At 35.1% G+C, this 16,364-nt stretch overlaps 2 protein-coding genes and 1 long non-coding RNA gene across 3 annotated transcripts in view; 2 read left to right on the top strand and 1 right to left on the bottom strand.

Moving 5' to 3' along the window:
- Positions 1–5,899: 5,899 nt before the first annotated feature.
- Positions 5,900–11,218, bottom strand: LOC138697279 (zinc finger protein 3-like). The gene is made up of 4 exons (XM_069822770.1): positions 10,976–11,218; positions 10,287–10,424; positions 10,063–10,205; positions 5,900–9,904 (listed from the first exon to the last, which is right to left on the bottom strand). The coding sequence occupies exons 1-4, from the start codon at positions 11,108–11,110 to the stop codon at positions 8,926–8,928; spliced, it is 1,395 nt and encodes a 464-aa protein (XP_069678871.1). The 5' UTR covers positions 11,111–11,218; the 3' UTR covers positions 5,900–8,925.
- An 80-nt stretch (positions 11,219–11,298) lies between these two features.
- The window catches only part of LOC138697223 (cyclin-dependent kinase 11B-like), a 97,626-nt gene continuing 92,560 nt past the window's right edge, over positions 11,299–16,364 (top strand). Inside the window, exon 1 of the mRNA XM_069822768.1 lies at positions 11,299–11,333. Coding sequence (XP_069678869.1) covers positions 11,314–11,333 — 20 coding nt within the window. The 5' untranslated portion in view covers positions 11,299–11,313. The remainder of the gene's footprint in view (positions 11,334–16,364) is intronic.
- Positions 11,341–14,407, top strand: LOC138697295 (uncharacterized). The gene is made up of 3 exons (XR_011331569.1): positions 11,341–11,483; positions 11,588–11,738; positions 13,473–14,407. It is a non-coding gene; the product is annotated as an uncharacterized lncRNA (long non-coding RNA).

Below are 16,364 nucleotides of genomic sequence, written 5' to 3'. Positions count from 1 at the left end.
ACTTGATAAACGAAAAGTTTGTGACTAATGAACTGGAATTCTGACCAGTTACTAACATTTTCACATATAAATTAATGGTCATGACTCATGAGCATATTATTAAAGGAGCATATTATTTCATAACATTCAAATACATTAATAAAAGTGAATAAAAATAACACAGAGTTTAGAGTGTACTCCAAATTGTGTATTGTTTCCTCAAGAAGAAGAAATGGATATGAATCATTTAACACACTGTGAAGCACCTAAAAAAAAATACAAGTCTTACATCTAAATACTGGGAAGCAAGAAAGAAAATAACTCGACTGTTAAATCAAGAGCATTAGATACCTATCTGCACAGAGTTTAGAAAGGTCACGCAAGGTGTATGATAAGGGTGTTATCTCTCTCCCACTTTATTTAATATACAGACTGAATATAAACTATAGGGACAAACTTCAGGAAGTGATTTCTGACAGAAAAAGGAACAAAAAGTTCATGTGAACATAGGCTATGTCCGCAAATGCACGTAGTTTCCGGAATACAGCATAATTACATTCCATTCCATTGCACGATACTATCCATTTAATTTTTGACAACTTTAGAGTAGATGTTCGAAGTGACCCCTATGAGCCTCGTTGCAAACGTCCATACGTTACTTCATGAATTGACGCACTCATTCTAATGTTCCAGCCTGAACCTGAATAGCATCACAGGCTGTATTGACATGCTAAGTATCTGCATATCAAGAACTGACTCAGCATACAGGACACTTTTTAGGGTGTCCCCACAGGTAAAAATCAAGTTAGTTTAAGTCTGGTGACCGGGAGGACCATGCAACAGGACCTCATCCGATTCATATTCCGAAGATGTTGAGATGCTGACCAACCTCAACACAGAAGTAGGGAGGAGTTCCATCATGCATCAGCCACATGACCTGTCATACTTCCAATAACACATTTTCGAGCAAGAGAGGCAGAGTGACTTGCAGCAATCGCAGATACTTGGCCATTGAGACATTGTGGAAGAAGAAATGATCCAAATAAGTGGTCTCCGGATGATGCTGAACCTAATGAGTGATCGTATGAGGGAGTAACATCATGAAGAATTGTGTTGCCATCCATCATGGAAGACATGCATTTCCGGACACATGTTCAGATGAGCTTTTTTGTTCATTTTCCTGTCAGGAATCACTTCCTGAAGTTTGTCCATGTAATTCATATTCACCCTCTATACATTATTTCGACAATGTCATGTGTGAAGAATGGCAGGAAGTTACAACAGAACATTATTTTATAAATAAGACAAAAACACCTATGAGCACTATCCTATTCACTGATGATCAAGTCATTTTTTGCACGACCAGATGATAATTTAAACTAAATATAACTGCCCAAAAATTTACAGATCAACCCCAAGAAGTAAAGTATTTGGATTCAGAGGAGAAGATCTCCATATGAACTAGATAGTAATAAATAATAATGCATTAAAACACACAATCATCTTTAACTATCTTGGGTGCAATCCCGTGGCACTACACCCCATGAAGGGCCCAGACCGACCAGCCAACTGCTGGTCTCACGCCCACATGCCGTAGCAGAGGTGGACGATCATCCAATCAGAATGGAGGTATCGTGTTGTTAGCACGATGATCCACCCCAGCCATTATAGCTGGCTTTCGGAACAGGATTTTCCTACCTATTGTAACTCCCTAAGTGCATTACGATCCTGGGTGGGCACCGGTCCCATACACTGGCCGAAATTTCATGAAAAAATTTCTTCCCTCATGAGGACTCAAACCAGCGCGCATTCCGTAATGCGAGTCCTAAGCAGGATGCCTTAGGCCACGATGCCATGGTGCAGGACTCTTGGATGCAATAGTAATAGAAAAATAAGTGATACAGATCAGTGGTATTCAGTCTTTTTTGCTAGCGTACCTTCAAAATACATTTTACTTTACCTTCATATCCCAGACTGCATTGAAATTATATAAGAAATAATAAAAGACTATAATTGATGCTGTATGCAAAATAAATATTATTTACATTCAGTAGTTATTGATGCAATATTAATAGTAATGAATTATATAAAATGTTATTGAAGCAAGTATAAACAAGTGTTGATATTGTAAAATAAAATATGTGAATTGCAATAATTACCAACAGATGTAATAAAATAAATAGGGCCTGTGTCAATATTTTTACATACATAATCAGAGGGATACGTATCCTTGGGGGTATACATAACATAGATTGAATACCACTGCTATAGATAATAAAATGTCTAAATTTTTTAAAGTTCACATTCCAATGATAATAATTGTATGGTTCAGAAATAAAAAGAATTGAAGAAGTAGAGATGCAACTCCTAAGATCACTAACAAGATACAGTCTCCTAGATCACAAAAGAAACAATGAAGTTAGAGAATTATAGACACAAAATATCAATGAAACCATCACAAATTATAGAAATAGATGATATGAGCATATGCAATGGACTCATATTTATTGCCTAAACAAATAAGATGTATTTACTAACAAGCTGTCGAATAAATATTGCCAGGCAAAGATGGCGATGGATAAGCTAAATTAAAATTAATTTCAGTTTTAATTATAAAGGAAATTTTTTAATGACTTAAAGAGTCGGACCAGGCTAATGGTTCAATCTGTGAAGCTATTGACGATGCAAATCAAAAAAAATGCTGAATTCAAGCCCTTGCATGTAGAAGGAGTTCTGAATGGAGATGTGTTACATGTTCTTACTGAATCAGTACTATGCAGGTGAGTCGTAATTATGTACTATAAAGTATTGCAGAAGACAAACATATTTTGTCATATAAACATATAGCCGATACTACATTGTTATCAAGATATGGCAACATAGCGTTATTTCAAAGCTAGTCCTCAATAGCATTTGGATTCTGGTATGCCCAGACATGCTGGTTGTGGCGAATGAAGATACCATTTCTGGTAAATGTTGCTCCATTCAGTATCAGTATTTTGCTTAAGAAATGTTGATCAGCTGCATTTTCATGAAATAACCATCCTGACGTTCAGAATCAACCTCTCCTTGCAATTCTTGCACAGATTGTAGATGGTATGGGTGGAGTAATGCCTCATGTAGGCTACAATTCTCCAAACTGACTTCTGAGACATATGATAATGTGCAACTAATTGTCATATACTTGAACCTGGTGAACTGTCTATGGAATGCAGAAAGTTTTCTTCAGCAGCAGCAGTCCTGCGACTTCGTGGCCTACCAGCATGGTTCATCACAGGTTCAAAGCGACAGGTTTCCCTAAGGCAACGTTCCACTGCTACAAATGTTTTTGAAGTTGGGTGTCGTCGGGCAAGAAAACATTCAGTGTAGATGCAAACAGCAGCAGCAGAATTGTTTCTTACTTCACCGTAAATCAAGATCATATCGGTCATTTCACTGTTTCTATATGGTTCTCCCATTTTGTATTAGTGCCAAATGTTATGTTATGCAATTCAGTAAAGTAAAAATAACACTAATCTCAATTATAACACTCAACATCATGAATCAACAAAACATGCCATAACTACAAGACAGGGTCAACTATAAATACATCTCTTTCTAACAATAAAACAATATCAACTGTTAGTTCCGATTTTAACGACGGATAATTAACTAGCTTTGAAATAATGCAATGTTACCATATCTTGATAATGATGCAGTATTGATTATACGATTATATGACAAAATATGTTTGTTTTGGTATATAGAATACTCTGCAATACTTTATACTACGGTAAATAATTATGACTCGCCCTGTATAAATAACCAATAAAATATAGTTGTAGTTGTTTCGTGTATTCTTTTCATAAATTTCTTGTTCAAATATTCGCTTTTACATTGTTGTATGAAAAAATTTGACGAACTAGTGGATTTGTTTGCAATGGCAGTAATCATTTTTATAGGCTTGTAGTAAAAAATACTTATCTTACAACAGCATCACAAATAAATCAGCTTAGATGATCAGGTGGTCATTAAATCATTCGCAGTAAAACTCTCAACATAGTTTCCTTTGAATGGGAGGTAAAGCTGGAATCCTAAGTATCATGGATAAGACACATGAAAGTGTTCTATCTATAAATTAAATGAGTCCGAGAAAAATTTAGTATCTGTCTTCCAGATGTTCCACCTCCAAGTCCAAGAAAACCTTAATTGAATGATTTACTGTTACACAGTGAATAATATATTTAATATTATCTTTTCGAGTTGTACTTATTTGTAAATGATATGAAATGTATTTTTGAAATGTTATTTATGATTGTGCAAGTCAATAGAAGAGTAACTCCGAAAACAAAACTAAAAGGAAATATTACAGTTTTATAAAACCACATCTATCTAACGCTCTTTACGAAATATAAGCAAGAATGTAAAAAAATGCAGTCTAAAGACTTTTAAGAAACGTGTAAGGCTGTAAACAATGTAATGAAAAATTAATTACAAACTTTTTTCGTGAATGGAGAAAAAGTAAAAGAACGGACAAATAGCTTAAACAGGATAAAATGTCAGAATATTGTAATAAGCTTTCTCAGAAAGCAAGACTAAAAAGAGATTAATAATAATAAAAAACTGAAAAGCGCACAAATGTGGATAGTTTCAACCTTAGTTAGTTTGCATTTGCGTAGTCGCGTATTGATCTTAGTCCTTTTGTGCATAGTTCTATGTGGTAGCGTTCACAGACTTTACTACACAATTCACACACGCATGCTTGGGTTAAGTCGTGACACGCCTTGTTGGTACATATTAGGTGATGGAAGCCGTGGATTGCCAGTCTAGTCACGACGTGCCGCAGTTCGAAATTTGGGGTCGTCCATGTTCAGTCTGTCATGGCTCTGGTGCCGTAGAATTCAAGCCATACTTATTCTCTTTTCCTCTCCATGATCTTCATTTGGTTTCCAAAAGCCTTAGTGTGTTGTAACAAATACGGAAGTTTGATGTCTTCTATTAGGAAAGGTTCTCTAGCTAGGAGATATACCAATCGTGATCTAGTTGTTTTTGATAGTCCAAGTGCTCTTTTTAGATATGTTGATTTTACCTTTTCTAATGCATTTAGGTTACTTTCTGTGTGATGATTCCATATAACCTCAATTCCATAGCATAATATCGGCATGATTTTGGCCTTGAATATGTTTAGGGCAGTTTCTAGGCTGAGTAGCCGTATATTTTTTATGTCGTGCATTGCCATTACTGCTTGGGCTGTCCTCTCTGTCACGTGTTTTGTGAAGCATTTGGCGGTTGGCTGCAATGTCATTCCGAGGTATTTAAAGTCTGATGAGATTTTTATTTTTTGCCCTCTGATGCTGATTTCAGCAGCAGCGGGTGCTTTGTCCCCATTTCTGAATATCATCATTTCCGTCTTTGGTATGTTTATGTGCAACTCGTATTTAGTGCACCATTCGTCTATTTTCCCTATTGTTTCCTGGAGCTTCTATATGTCAGTTGATCCGACGACTATATCTTCATATGCATAAATGTGTACGTCTTCTTCTTTCTCTAGGATACGTAGGACTTCTTCAGTGGCAAGGATGTACAGCATGGGACTCATTGGTTCTCTCTGTATAACCCCGATTGTGTTATAGAGTTTGAGCTAGACAGATTGTCTGATATTGTTATTATGTTGTATTTGAGGACTGACCTGATTATTCTTGTCCAGACGTTTTCTTTCCCTACTGTTTCTTCCAGTTTTTGAATTACTAGGTCTCTTTGTAGCAGGTCGAAAGCTTTGGTATACTCGATTAAGACTGTGTAGAACATCAGTTTTTTTTCTGTAGGGCTTCGTCGATGTTGTTTAGTAGTAATTGTACTGCTGTCATTGTTGATCTTCCGGATCTGAAGCCCATTTGCAGTTCTGGGAGGTGACTGTCTATGCAGTCTTTTATTTTGTCTGCTATTATTTTTGAAAAGATCTTGAACTGGGTATTCTCTAGGGCTATGCCTCTGTACTTGTTTGTATCCTTAGGATCTACTTTCCCTTTATAGAGTACCTTTATTATAGAGTGTCTCCATTGGGTTCGGATTCTTCCGACTTCTACGCATTTGTTAAATAGTTTGGTATATGTGTTGGAGAAAGTCTGTTGTGTCTTTTATGTGTTCATTGTGGATGTTGTCAGGGCCAGCTGCTTTCTTTTTCTTTAAGGTTTTATGGCTTTCTTTATGTCTTCTTCTTGCAGGTGCTTCTCAGCATTATCTCCAATGGTTGTTTGGGCTGCGTCTCTTCTTTGGGAGGAATTTGTAGTCCTTGTTTGTTGAGTATCTTGCTGAAGTGGTCTTCCGATTCCTTCATGCCTGTATTCTGTGTTTGAGCAATGAACAGATATTTTGCCAGCTTCTCTTTTTGCTTCCCTCTCTAGATATTCCTTTTTCTTTTGTCATTTTCTTGTAGTTTTTCATTTCTTCTATGTATAGTTTCCTTGACTCCTCGTCCTGGGAATTTCTTCTTAACCTATGAAGAGTGTTTAGAACGATGTTTCTTTTATTATAGCATTCTGAATCAAACCATCTCTTCGCCTTCCTTGTTTCTCAGTTTGTTTGCATTGTTGCACTTTTGAGGAGCTCTTCTATTGCTCCTGTTGCTTCTTCCAGTTTCCCTTTTTCTATTTGTATTATTTGCTCTTGCTTATTTTTTATTTTCTCTCTATTTTTCTTTGTGCGCTTTGCATGGTCTTTCTTAGGGATGGGAGGTGGAACGGTGTCGTCTTTAGTATTATCTTCATTGGAATGTGCTTTCGTATGGGGGAGATGGAGTCATTCCATATAGGGAGCAGAGATTAATATTCTCCCATTAGAGATGGCAAGATAGTCAAGAGATTCTCCTAACCGATGATAGGAATGGTGATGATAATGAGGGAAAGAGAAGAAAGTTGAAGATGATAACCAAAACAATTTTCACTTATATACAAGAATATTATACATTCATGTATGGGTAAAAACGAATGTTTACTAATATCTTGATTTGGAGTAATTAAAATTATGAATATTTCTTCCAATAACTCGGCTAATTAAGTAAAATATATCAGTTATAGGCTCGCCACATAAGTTGAGTCTTTCATAGTTGAAATTATGATAATACACTTATAACACAAAGAAGAAACCATGAACGTTCATTAAACCTGTAGCCTAAATGTACAAAGTTATATATCTGGCAATTATAGATGCCAGTAATACATAAGTATACTTCGGGTTTAATTAATGCCATGAAGTGGCTCAAATGTATGTAAATAAACATTTATCTAGTTTATAAATATCCTACACTGACGATGTTCCGTCAACACCAGCTCTGATGAGCTTGAGCAAATATCGGACCTTTCTCAGTGTTTACTTTTCATTATCCTGATGTCTAACTTTATAGAACTATTTCCTACATGCAAAATTTACATGTGTCTGAACAATAATAATGGTGATTTGACACATTTCAACATTAATTTTGAATGTAATGACCGCAATTTATTACTAATCCTGTAGGTACCTACATTAAGTTCATAATTTTAAAACTAGTTATACTCCTAAGCAGAATTATAAAAAAGAAACCTAAAATACAGGATGATTCACGAGGAAAGGTAAAAAATTTGGGATGTGAATTCTGAAGTCATTCTGAGTCAAAAAGTTCATATGAACATAGATCCGTTTTCGAACGATGGCAGAGCTAGATGCATTTTTTTGGCAAAACATCTCGCCCCAATGTGAATCAGACGTTACCATATGGTGCTGATGTGAGATATGAGACAAGGTCACGGGTGGCAATGAATGACGTAACATTGGAATCTGCATTGTGAGCGACGTGGATAAGTTCATTCACCTCATAAACCGGATGATGGGGCATTACAAATGTCCAATCGCCTGCCCTTATCTAATGTAATGACACAGATCCCGCGCATAACACAAATACAATATTGCTTATCAGTTCACAGCAGGTCAGTCAGCTACTTACAGTACAATAGTACAGGTACAGTTATCGGAAGTGCTAAGTTGTGTTTTTCAAGATGCCTTATAAATTTTCGACTGCAGAATACGCCGATATTGTGTATGTTTATGGTTTGTGCGATGGAAGTTTCTTGCATGCCGTCGCTGAATATGAACGACGCTTTCTGAACAGAAGGGTACCATATCGAAGAGTATTTACTGTCTATGGGGTTGGATGTAAGACTTGGTATCCAAAGGAAGGTGAAAACGAGAGAGGCGCTAATCGACCGTATTTTCGATGCTGCACGCCACAAAGAATAGCCACATGCAACTCTCCCGGGCGATGAGCGCGATTCACGCCCGAACGCAACAGTGCATTGAAGCAGAAGAAGGTACATTTGAAAATGTACGAAAACATCGACCCCGACATCTAGAATATTAGGTATGTATGCATACGTGAATATAAACTTTAAATTTGTCCTTTATTTGTCTCTAAATGCGAGTTAGTACAACGGAATCCCACAAGTTTTTGTGAAATCAAAGAGCCATATCTCCGTAACCGTTCAAAAACGGACCTATATTCATATGAACTTTTTGATTCAGAATGACTTCGGAATTCACATCCCAAATTGTTTACCTTTCCTCGTGAATCACTCTGTATATGTACAAATTCCTAACATACAAAGACATCTTCAAGAAACTTAATCGTAGTTTCGCACAAGGAAAAGATATCACGTGAAAATTATACATGGTATACAGCTTTCCTTTCAAGATCAGTTTCATTCTTACAGTTATTCAACCTCAATTTAACACTGCTCTGTCATAAGAAGCAAATGTAATATGAAGGCATAGTACAGTACTTATTACATGATGCATTTTCATTGAGTCCATGACATTACTGGCCAATTTCATTTTCAGTTCTACTGATATTTCTTCAAATACTCTTTATCATTAGGACAGAACAAATTAATAAAATACATCACAAGGACGTTTGTAAGAACTGTCTACAAAATATTAATATTTACATGAATGTGCCAAAAGTTTTACTGGTTCTGTATGAGATAATAACTTTGTTGAATCCATCTTATATGGAAATCCTTTAGAAAAGTCCAAACAAGGAAACGGCATCTCTTTTGGATGACTGTTCATGTGTTTCGTCAGGCTGTTTCGCTGACCAAAACTCATTCTACACAATGTGCAATGATAGGGTTTCTCTCCAGTATGTGACCTCGTGTGTTTCGTCAGGTCATAACTTTGAGCAAATCTTTGCCCACATTCAGTACACAAGTACGGTTTCTCTCCAGAATGAGTTCTCATATGATTTGTAAGAATACTTCGTCGACCAAAATTATTTCCGCATACTGCACAATGGAATGGCTTTTCTCCAGTATGGGATCTCATGTGTTTCGATAAAGTATCACTCCTACTAAAGTTTTTACCACAAACTGTACACAAAAAGGGTTTCTCTCCAGTGTGTATTCTCATGTGTTTATTGAGATTACTACTCACACTGAAACGTTCACTACATACAGAACATGAGAATGGCTTTTCTCCTGTATGAGACCTTCTATGTAATAACAAATGCTGTTCATATGAAAAGTTCTTTCCACAATCCTGACAAAGAAAACCCTTTTTCTCTCCTCGCGTCCTTGCCTTAGATTTCTTTACACAGTCTCCCTTTTTTATTTCATCTTTGTCTTGCACAATATATGATGTTAAAGGTTTATCACTGACGTTAGAAATCTTAGATATCACATTTGTTATAGTGTTTTTGTCACTTTTCTTCTTTGAAGAAAGCATCCCTTGTTGCTTCTTTATTTTACCAACTGAGAGCTTAGCTGATCGAATTTTATCAATTTTCTTTTCTGGTTTGGAAATTGCACATTCTATTTTGCCCTTGCCATCTTCTATATTTATATTACTTTCTAGTGCAGAACTTAACTGTACATTCTTCCACTCATTCTCTGAGTATCTTTCTGATAAATCCGTTGGCCTGAAATTGTAACAATACCAAATACTTTTCATTAAAACAATACAGTAAATTACATATTATATTCTTGTCACTGAACAAAATTGTCTAAATTATAGTAGGCCTATACTTATAATGAAATAAAGACAAATTAACTTAAAACAATATATAACTATTCATGCCTCTTTTCTCCATCGCTGTCATACTGGTCATCAAAATCAGCATCATAGCTGTCCTCTACTATATCAACTTTTTCAATTTTGTAGACCCAGTTGTCTCCAACATCACTTTTGAAGGCAGAGTGAACTATGCCTTGTTTGTTATCCTAAAAACAGGTATGTTGAAATGTTAATTACAAACCTATAATACCGAGTATTGCAATGTTTCCGTTCTAAATCATAGTTACCTGTAAAGAATTAGTTTCTAAGTATTGTCGTAAGGTAGTATCAGAATTTTCACACTGAAGTTTAAATTTGTATGATAAATTTACTAGACGGGAACATTTTTGGCACACTTGACTTGGAAGATCATCATCTGCACACAGCTGAAAACAATGGTAAATAATTAAGCAATATCTTATTCATTAAATACAGAAATTCAAAACTACAGAAATATAATATGAAGATAGCTGTTTAATAAAAAAATCGTGAAAATAATAGCTATCTATACTATATAATAGAAATTTATGATGAACAGATGAACTGAAAAGGTGAGGAAAGAAACAGTGCGACCGAAAAATAAGAGTGCAGCAGCAAATGTGTCATTCTAGCAGTTTAACAGCATGGAATGTCCAGTTCAATAGAAAATATCATTTAACAGAATACTAAAATGAGAATTGCGATCTCTTATGCGTAATTGCTATTAAATTTATAACATGTTTAACAGAATGTTAAAAACATACGCTCTACGTATATAAAACTCACCGAACGTAGGTAGGTATTACAGAAATTAACATCTATTATGTGTAACTCTGTGCAAATTTATGTATATTTAAACTACTTTCACTACGGATCTAGTTTTTTGCTTTAAAATACTGCTTTTAATGTAATATAGCAACATACAGATTTACTTTTTGCTACTTAAATGTCAACAAACCTGAAGAACAGGTACAAAATACATAATTTTTGCCGAAAGTGACATTCCCCCGGATGCTTCATTGTGAAATAGTGGTGTCAGATTTTCTTTTCTTGTCATACATAAACGGCATATTTCCGTAAAATTTAGCGTCATAGTTTTTTTTATTTATTAAAACTTGATATTATATAAGCTGTAACAGAATTAAGCATCACAACACTTTACGTCACTGCGATCAAAATTTACCCACGGCTTGTTGAATGAATATATTGTTCAGTTATTACGAAAGTTGTGTTTTCAAATCCTCAAATGGAAGTTCCTAAATTTGAAATGGTGAATGACAGTTGGATTTGGAACTTATGATTTGTGTTAAAACAAGGTAACAATATTGATCTTTCAAGCGACAATTCTAATGTTGTATTTATTATAATGTATCTGATTTTTCAGCGGCTTTCCCACTGTCTAATAACAAAAAGCAATATCATCAATATACTACTGTATACCAGTGTCCAGGAAATACATTGTAAAAGTAAGCATTCAAACTATTTTTTCTAATGGTATAGTTGCAATGAAAACTACCTACTGCAAAAATTCTCATTCTCCACTAAAATGTATGGCAATTCTCCACATAAGCTCTCCCACTGCAAGAAGCATTCGGACGATGGGAAAAGAGGAGATGGATTTATAAGGTAGGAAGAGACACCGAGGAGCAAGGTTAAAATACATGCCCCAACTAGATCAAGAGGACTAGATCTTTTTCGCCTCCTCACCAACCACCTTACTGGTATGTTATTCCTTTGAACTCTCAATGTCTCTACTGTTTTGCTTCAATTAAAAAGGGGAAATGTCAAATTCTGTAGGTCTACTCTTTCGTTAGTTGATGGACAGAGGTTCCTAAGTATATAAGATATAGCCAAGTTTTGTGCTGATAATAATACAGTTTGCTCTGTACCCGAATGCAATTCAGTGTGGTCCAACCAACCAGCTGATGTAGCGTTATTTCGCCCCTTGGCATCTGGGTGAAGAGATGCTGTCTAATTTACCGGAAAAACAAAACTGTAAATAAAGTTGTAACAAAAACTATATTTAGACGTTGCTTGTGACGATTTTCAATGAGAGGGCTACTACTGACACAGTGAAAAAAGGCTTAAGAAAGCATGGAATTTTCTTTCGTGTGTGCCGACTTAGTAGTTAGAAAAAAATAACATCGACATAGGCTTAATATATTTTAGTACATAAACAAGTTTGTACGGGAAATCGTTAACGCTATTATCATTTATCATCTTTTTTTATCAGGGAGTCCAGTAAAGTAGTAACGTAGCCAAAACTAAATATAAGAATCAGAGTTTAACTGGCTTATATGATTGTAACTGCCATGAGGACAGGAGTACACATGGGTATACTAATTGAAGAGATAATGCACTTTTTAATTTTTACCACAAATTATCAACATAGAAGAAAATGAAGCTGAAACTGATGTTAATGCTTACATTCTGTAGTTGTATCAACAATTTCAAACACATTTACCAGTTTTACCGATTGCACAGAGCGGGAATTCATGTAATTTTATGACCCGTGATAGTAAAAAAGATAAAAGGTAAAGGTATCCCCGTAACATGCCATGAAGGCACTTGGGGGGCATGGAGGTAGAGCCCATGCTTTCCATGACCTCGGCACTAGAATGAGGTGGTGTGGTCGGCACCACGCTCTGACCGCCTTTTACCCCCGGGAAAGACCCGATACTCAATTTTATAGGAGGCTGAGTGAACCTCGGGGCCGTTCTGAAAGTTTGGCAACGAGAAAAAATCCTGTCACCACCTGGGATCGAACCCCGGACCTTCCAGTCCGTAGCCAGCTGCTCTACCAACTGAGCTACCCGGCCGCTGACCTGTGATAGTACTGTAATAAATATATTTGGGTCATTCCATGATAAGAGGGACATTTTCCTCTATTTTTGAAAATGGTATATTTGTGTTTATTTTTTTATTGTCAGGTTGTCTACCCTTTAGACTTCTTATTCCACATTTTCCATTTTTGTGAGAAACCATTTTATTTTCTTTGTTGTTTTGCCTCCAAGAAGACAGCAACATAGCCTGTACATTTTATTACACTATTTTCAGTAACTCGAAGGTAAGTTTTTGTTCAATTTTACAGTAACATAATAGGCCTATATTAGGGGTTTATAATTTTCTTTCTTATACTTTCAGGTACAAAATAGAACAAAACGCATGTATATAGATGTTGAATGAACAGAATAATATTAAATTTAGAAATTGTATATTAACGTGTAATGTGAGTGACAAAATATGCTATTTTTTAAATAAAAAAGCAATAAATGCCATCCATTTTCATTGAAAATCTGGTATTACTAAATAGAGATAAAGAATGTTATTGGGTGAAATTAGCAGCTTCGTATGAATTTTATTTAATGTGATATATCAAATGAAATTAGTATAATGTGAGTGACGTTTTTAATAGTAATACAGAAATTATAGTATACTGTTTTTATACATTTCAGGAGAAGCAAAGTACCTGACTTGGTTTTGGTGAGGAAATAAAATCTGACATCACTGGATATTGTTTTCATTCTGTGATTCACCAAAATGCCATGAATCTCTGCTGAGAGAATGAGAAAAATGAGGCAGAAGCTTAAGGAGGAAGGTAATTGTAGTAAATACGTATAAAGAACAACATACAATCTGTGTAAGTAAATATAGAGAAAGAAAGAAAGAGAAATTGAAGAATTGTAAGACGGAAGTCAAGAAAGCAATTGAAGAAGAGGGAAAAAGAAAAAAAACATGGAACGCATTGCCAGATTTAGGTGTTTAAAGAAAGAGATAGCCGAGACAAGCTCGCAGAACAAAACCACAATTTCTGTGCCTACAAAAGTTCAAGTTCTCTTGGGAAGGCTACATCTAGTGCTTGGAAAGCCCTTCCAAATTCACCACGCAAAAAAAGCTGTGTTGTGAAAAGATTATTTGAGACTTATGTAGGAAATTCAAACTTGAGTGAGGAAAAGTGTTCTTCTACAAATCCAAAAGGACTAGATATAAGTACTGTCACTGCAGTACCGAATTAAAATCACGCTTTACTGTCAATGAGGAAGATACAGCATTTGTGACTAGAGAACAAATAAAGTGCATCCTTCCAGATCCTGAATTGGAGTGCAGGGGTAACAGGATATATTATAAACTTGAAATATATATTAATGTTGCTTAAATTTAGTTGTCATATCTACTATGATCTGCTTTCAATATGCAGATATTATGTACTCATTTATATTGGATTTATTACATGATAAATAATTGTAAATCAATCATAAGTGCCAATCATTATGTCATGTTGTTGATTATGTAATGTGAGTGACGAAAAACTGTAATGTGAGTGGCAGATAAAAATTGTATTTATTAGTTTCGGATTTACTCCAATAAATTAAAACTTTTGCTTCAGTAATCTGTGTATCTTATTAATATACAGCTGAAAAATTGTGTTTCTAGAACTTTTACAAGAGCAGGGATCTTCATTTTTTTTAACGATGCAATTTATCATGTCGTCTTCCTGTAATGTGAGTGACAATAACATTTCAATTTTTTCTCGATTTATTAAAATCACTAAATTAAAAGAAAATATATCAAAATGTAGGGAATTGAATGAGGAATAAACATGTTTTATTGATGTTTTAAATTTACTTACGAAAACAAAATTTATGGTAAAAACAATGTGGGACAATAGTCAACTTGTAATGTGAATGACAATGGAATGACCCATTTTCCAAATTTTTGCAGAGGTTGCTTCTCCTCAGAGCCTTCGTTTACAAGCTGCAGTGGATCTAAATTCACTTCACGAGTTATCATATATATCAGAGTGAATACTGACAAAACAATGAGGACCAGTATCTAAATATCCGTATTTTCGTCAATTCTTCGTGTATTTAGTAAGCCGAGACTTGGCTTTAGTAATGCTTCTTTCCTTCCTCAGCTTGACGACTCTACAGAAGCTGTGGAATGCAGCAGTAGTGGGTTGATTCATTTTCATTTCGTTTATTGTATTCCATAGATCTTACATTAGCAGGAACAGCAGTATAGGCCTACAGTAATCTACTAGCTTTTGACGGAGAAGTAGCAGCAATACGAATGGCAATAATCCAGTTTACCCTACATCCAGATAAATTTACAAATGCTGTTATTCTATCAGATTCGAAAGCAGCCATCCAGTCTATCGCCAGAATATCTCTCCCTGTTTCAATAGATATCCTGTACTGTTAGAAGACTCTTAAGAGTCTTAAACAAAATGGCAAAACAATTGCACTCTGGTGGATTCAGGACACTGCAAAATCTACGGTAAAAAAAAAAAAACAAGCAGACTCATTAGCCAAGAAGGGGACCCAGCTATCCTTAAATATCTTTAAGCCTATGTTTTATATTTCTGCAAAATATTACGTATGGGCTATTCCATCTCAAATCGACAGAAATATAGAGAAAATTGACCTTGCAATTTTTTAATACAATGAAACTTTTTCTGTCCGTAGACAACTGTGATACAATGCTTTGTGCAGAATTTGAGGCATCAGAACGTCATAGTGTTTAAATTAAAAAATAATTAAATTTATCGTATTTTCATAAAATTAGCAACTTTAAACTGTTGTGGCTCCGAAACCCTTTCACCCAATGATCAAAATCATGGTTTGTTTTGATGCTGAAAAGTTAAAGTTTACATTGACATGTAAACAGTTTTTCTTACTTTTTATGGAAATGGAGAAATTTAGATTTTTCTTCATTAAGACGCTTTTGCCCACGAAAAAATATTTTTAAAATATATGGTTAGATTCCGCATTGAAAGTACAAATAAACACATATTTTTTACTGGTGCAACGTTGATAAGAAAGTATTGAAAATATCAAATAAAGAAAATAAATAGTACGTGCGTGAACTAACCAGCTGACTGTGAGGCATGAGCTAGTCGAGGCAAGCAAGGCCAGGAGACATAAACACGTGACTATCATCTAGTAGCACATAGCTGGACTAGCTTTATCACAGGTTTTCATAAACACAGCAGTAAAATGACACTCAACGTTTATCTTCATCTCTCGGTCAGTGCATGCGGTACTGTGCCGTTTAAGTCCAAGTGTGTGAAAATTATTTATTTATTACCCTCGAAACTTATTGCCGTGACACTAAGCAAACAATGCCGAATCCCTCTTAATAATGCAAGGTTTTTTCTCAATATTTTTTTACATTTTTACAAATAGGCAAAAAGCCTAAAAGTAAGTAAAATCAGATTATCTCTCTCTCTATATACAATAAAAATAAGGATTACTTCTTATCATAACCTACCAAATGTCAGCTTCAAAATAAGCTCTCGTTCAATGTTCTACAGTAAATCGTTCCAGAGTTTTGAGCGCTGAAAGAGG

This window comes from Periplaneta americana, chromosome 1 (genome assembly GCF_040183065.1).
Source record: "Periplaneta americana isolate PAMFEO1 chromosome 1, P.americana_PAMFEO1_priV1, whole genome shotgun sequence".
Classification (NCBI taxonomy): domain Eukaryota; kingdom Metazoa; phylum Arthropoda; class Insecta; order Blattodea; family Blattidae; genus Periplaneta; species Periplaneta americana.
The sequence above is the reverse complement of the archived record's forward strand: the minus strand, read 5'-3'. Positions and strand labels throughout refer to the sequence as shown.

Excerpts from the sequence above, each read along its gene's own strand:
- LOC138697279 (XM_069822770.1), bottom strand. The coding sequence starts at position 11,110 with ATGACGCTAAATTTTACGGAAATATGCCGTTTATGTATGACAAGAAAA. Across the intron at positions 10,425-10,975 it reads ATTTTGTACCTGTTCTTCAG|CTGTGTGCAGATGATGATCT; the intron begins GTTTGTTGACAT and ends CATTGTTTTCAG. Across the intron at positions 9,905-10,062 it reads GACAGCGATGGAGAAAAGAG|GCCAACGGATTTATCAGAAA; the intron begins GCATGAATAGTT and ends TTACAATTTCAG.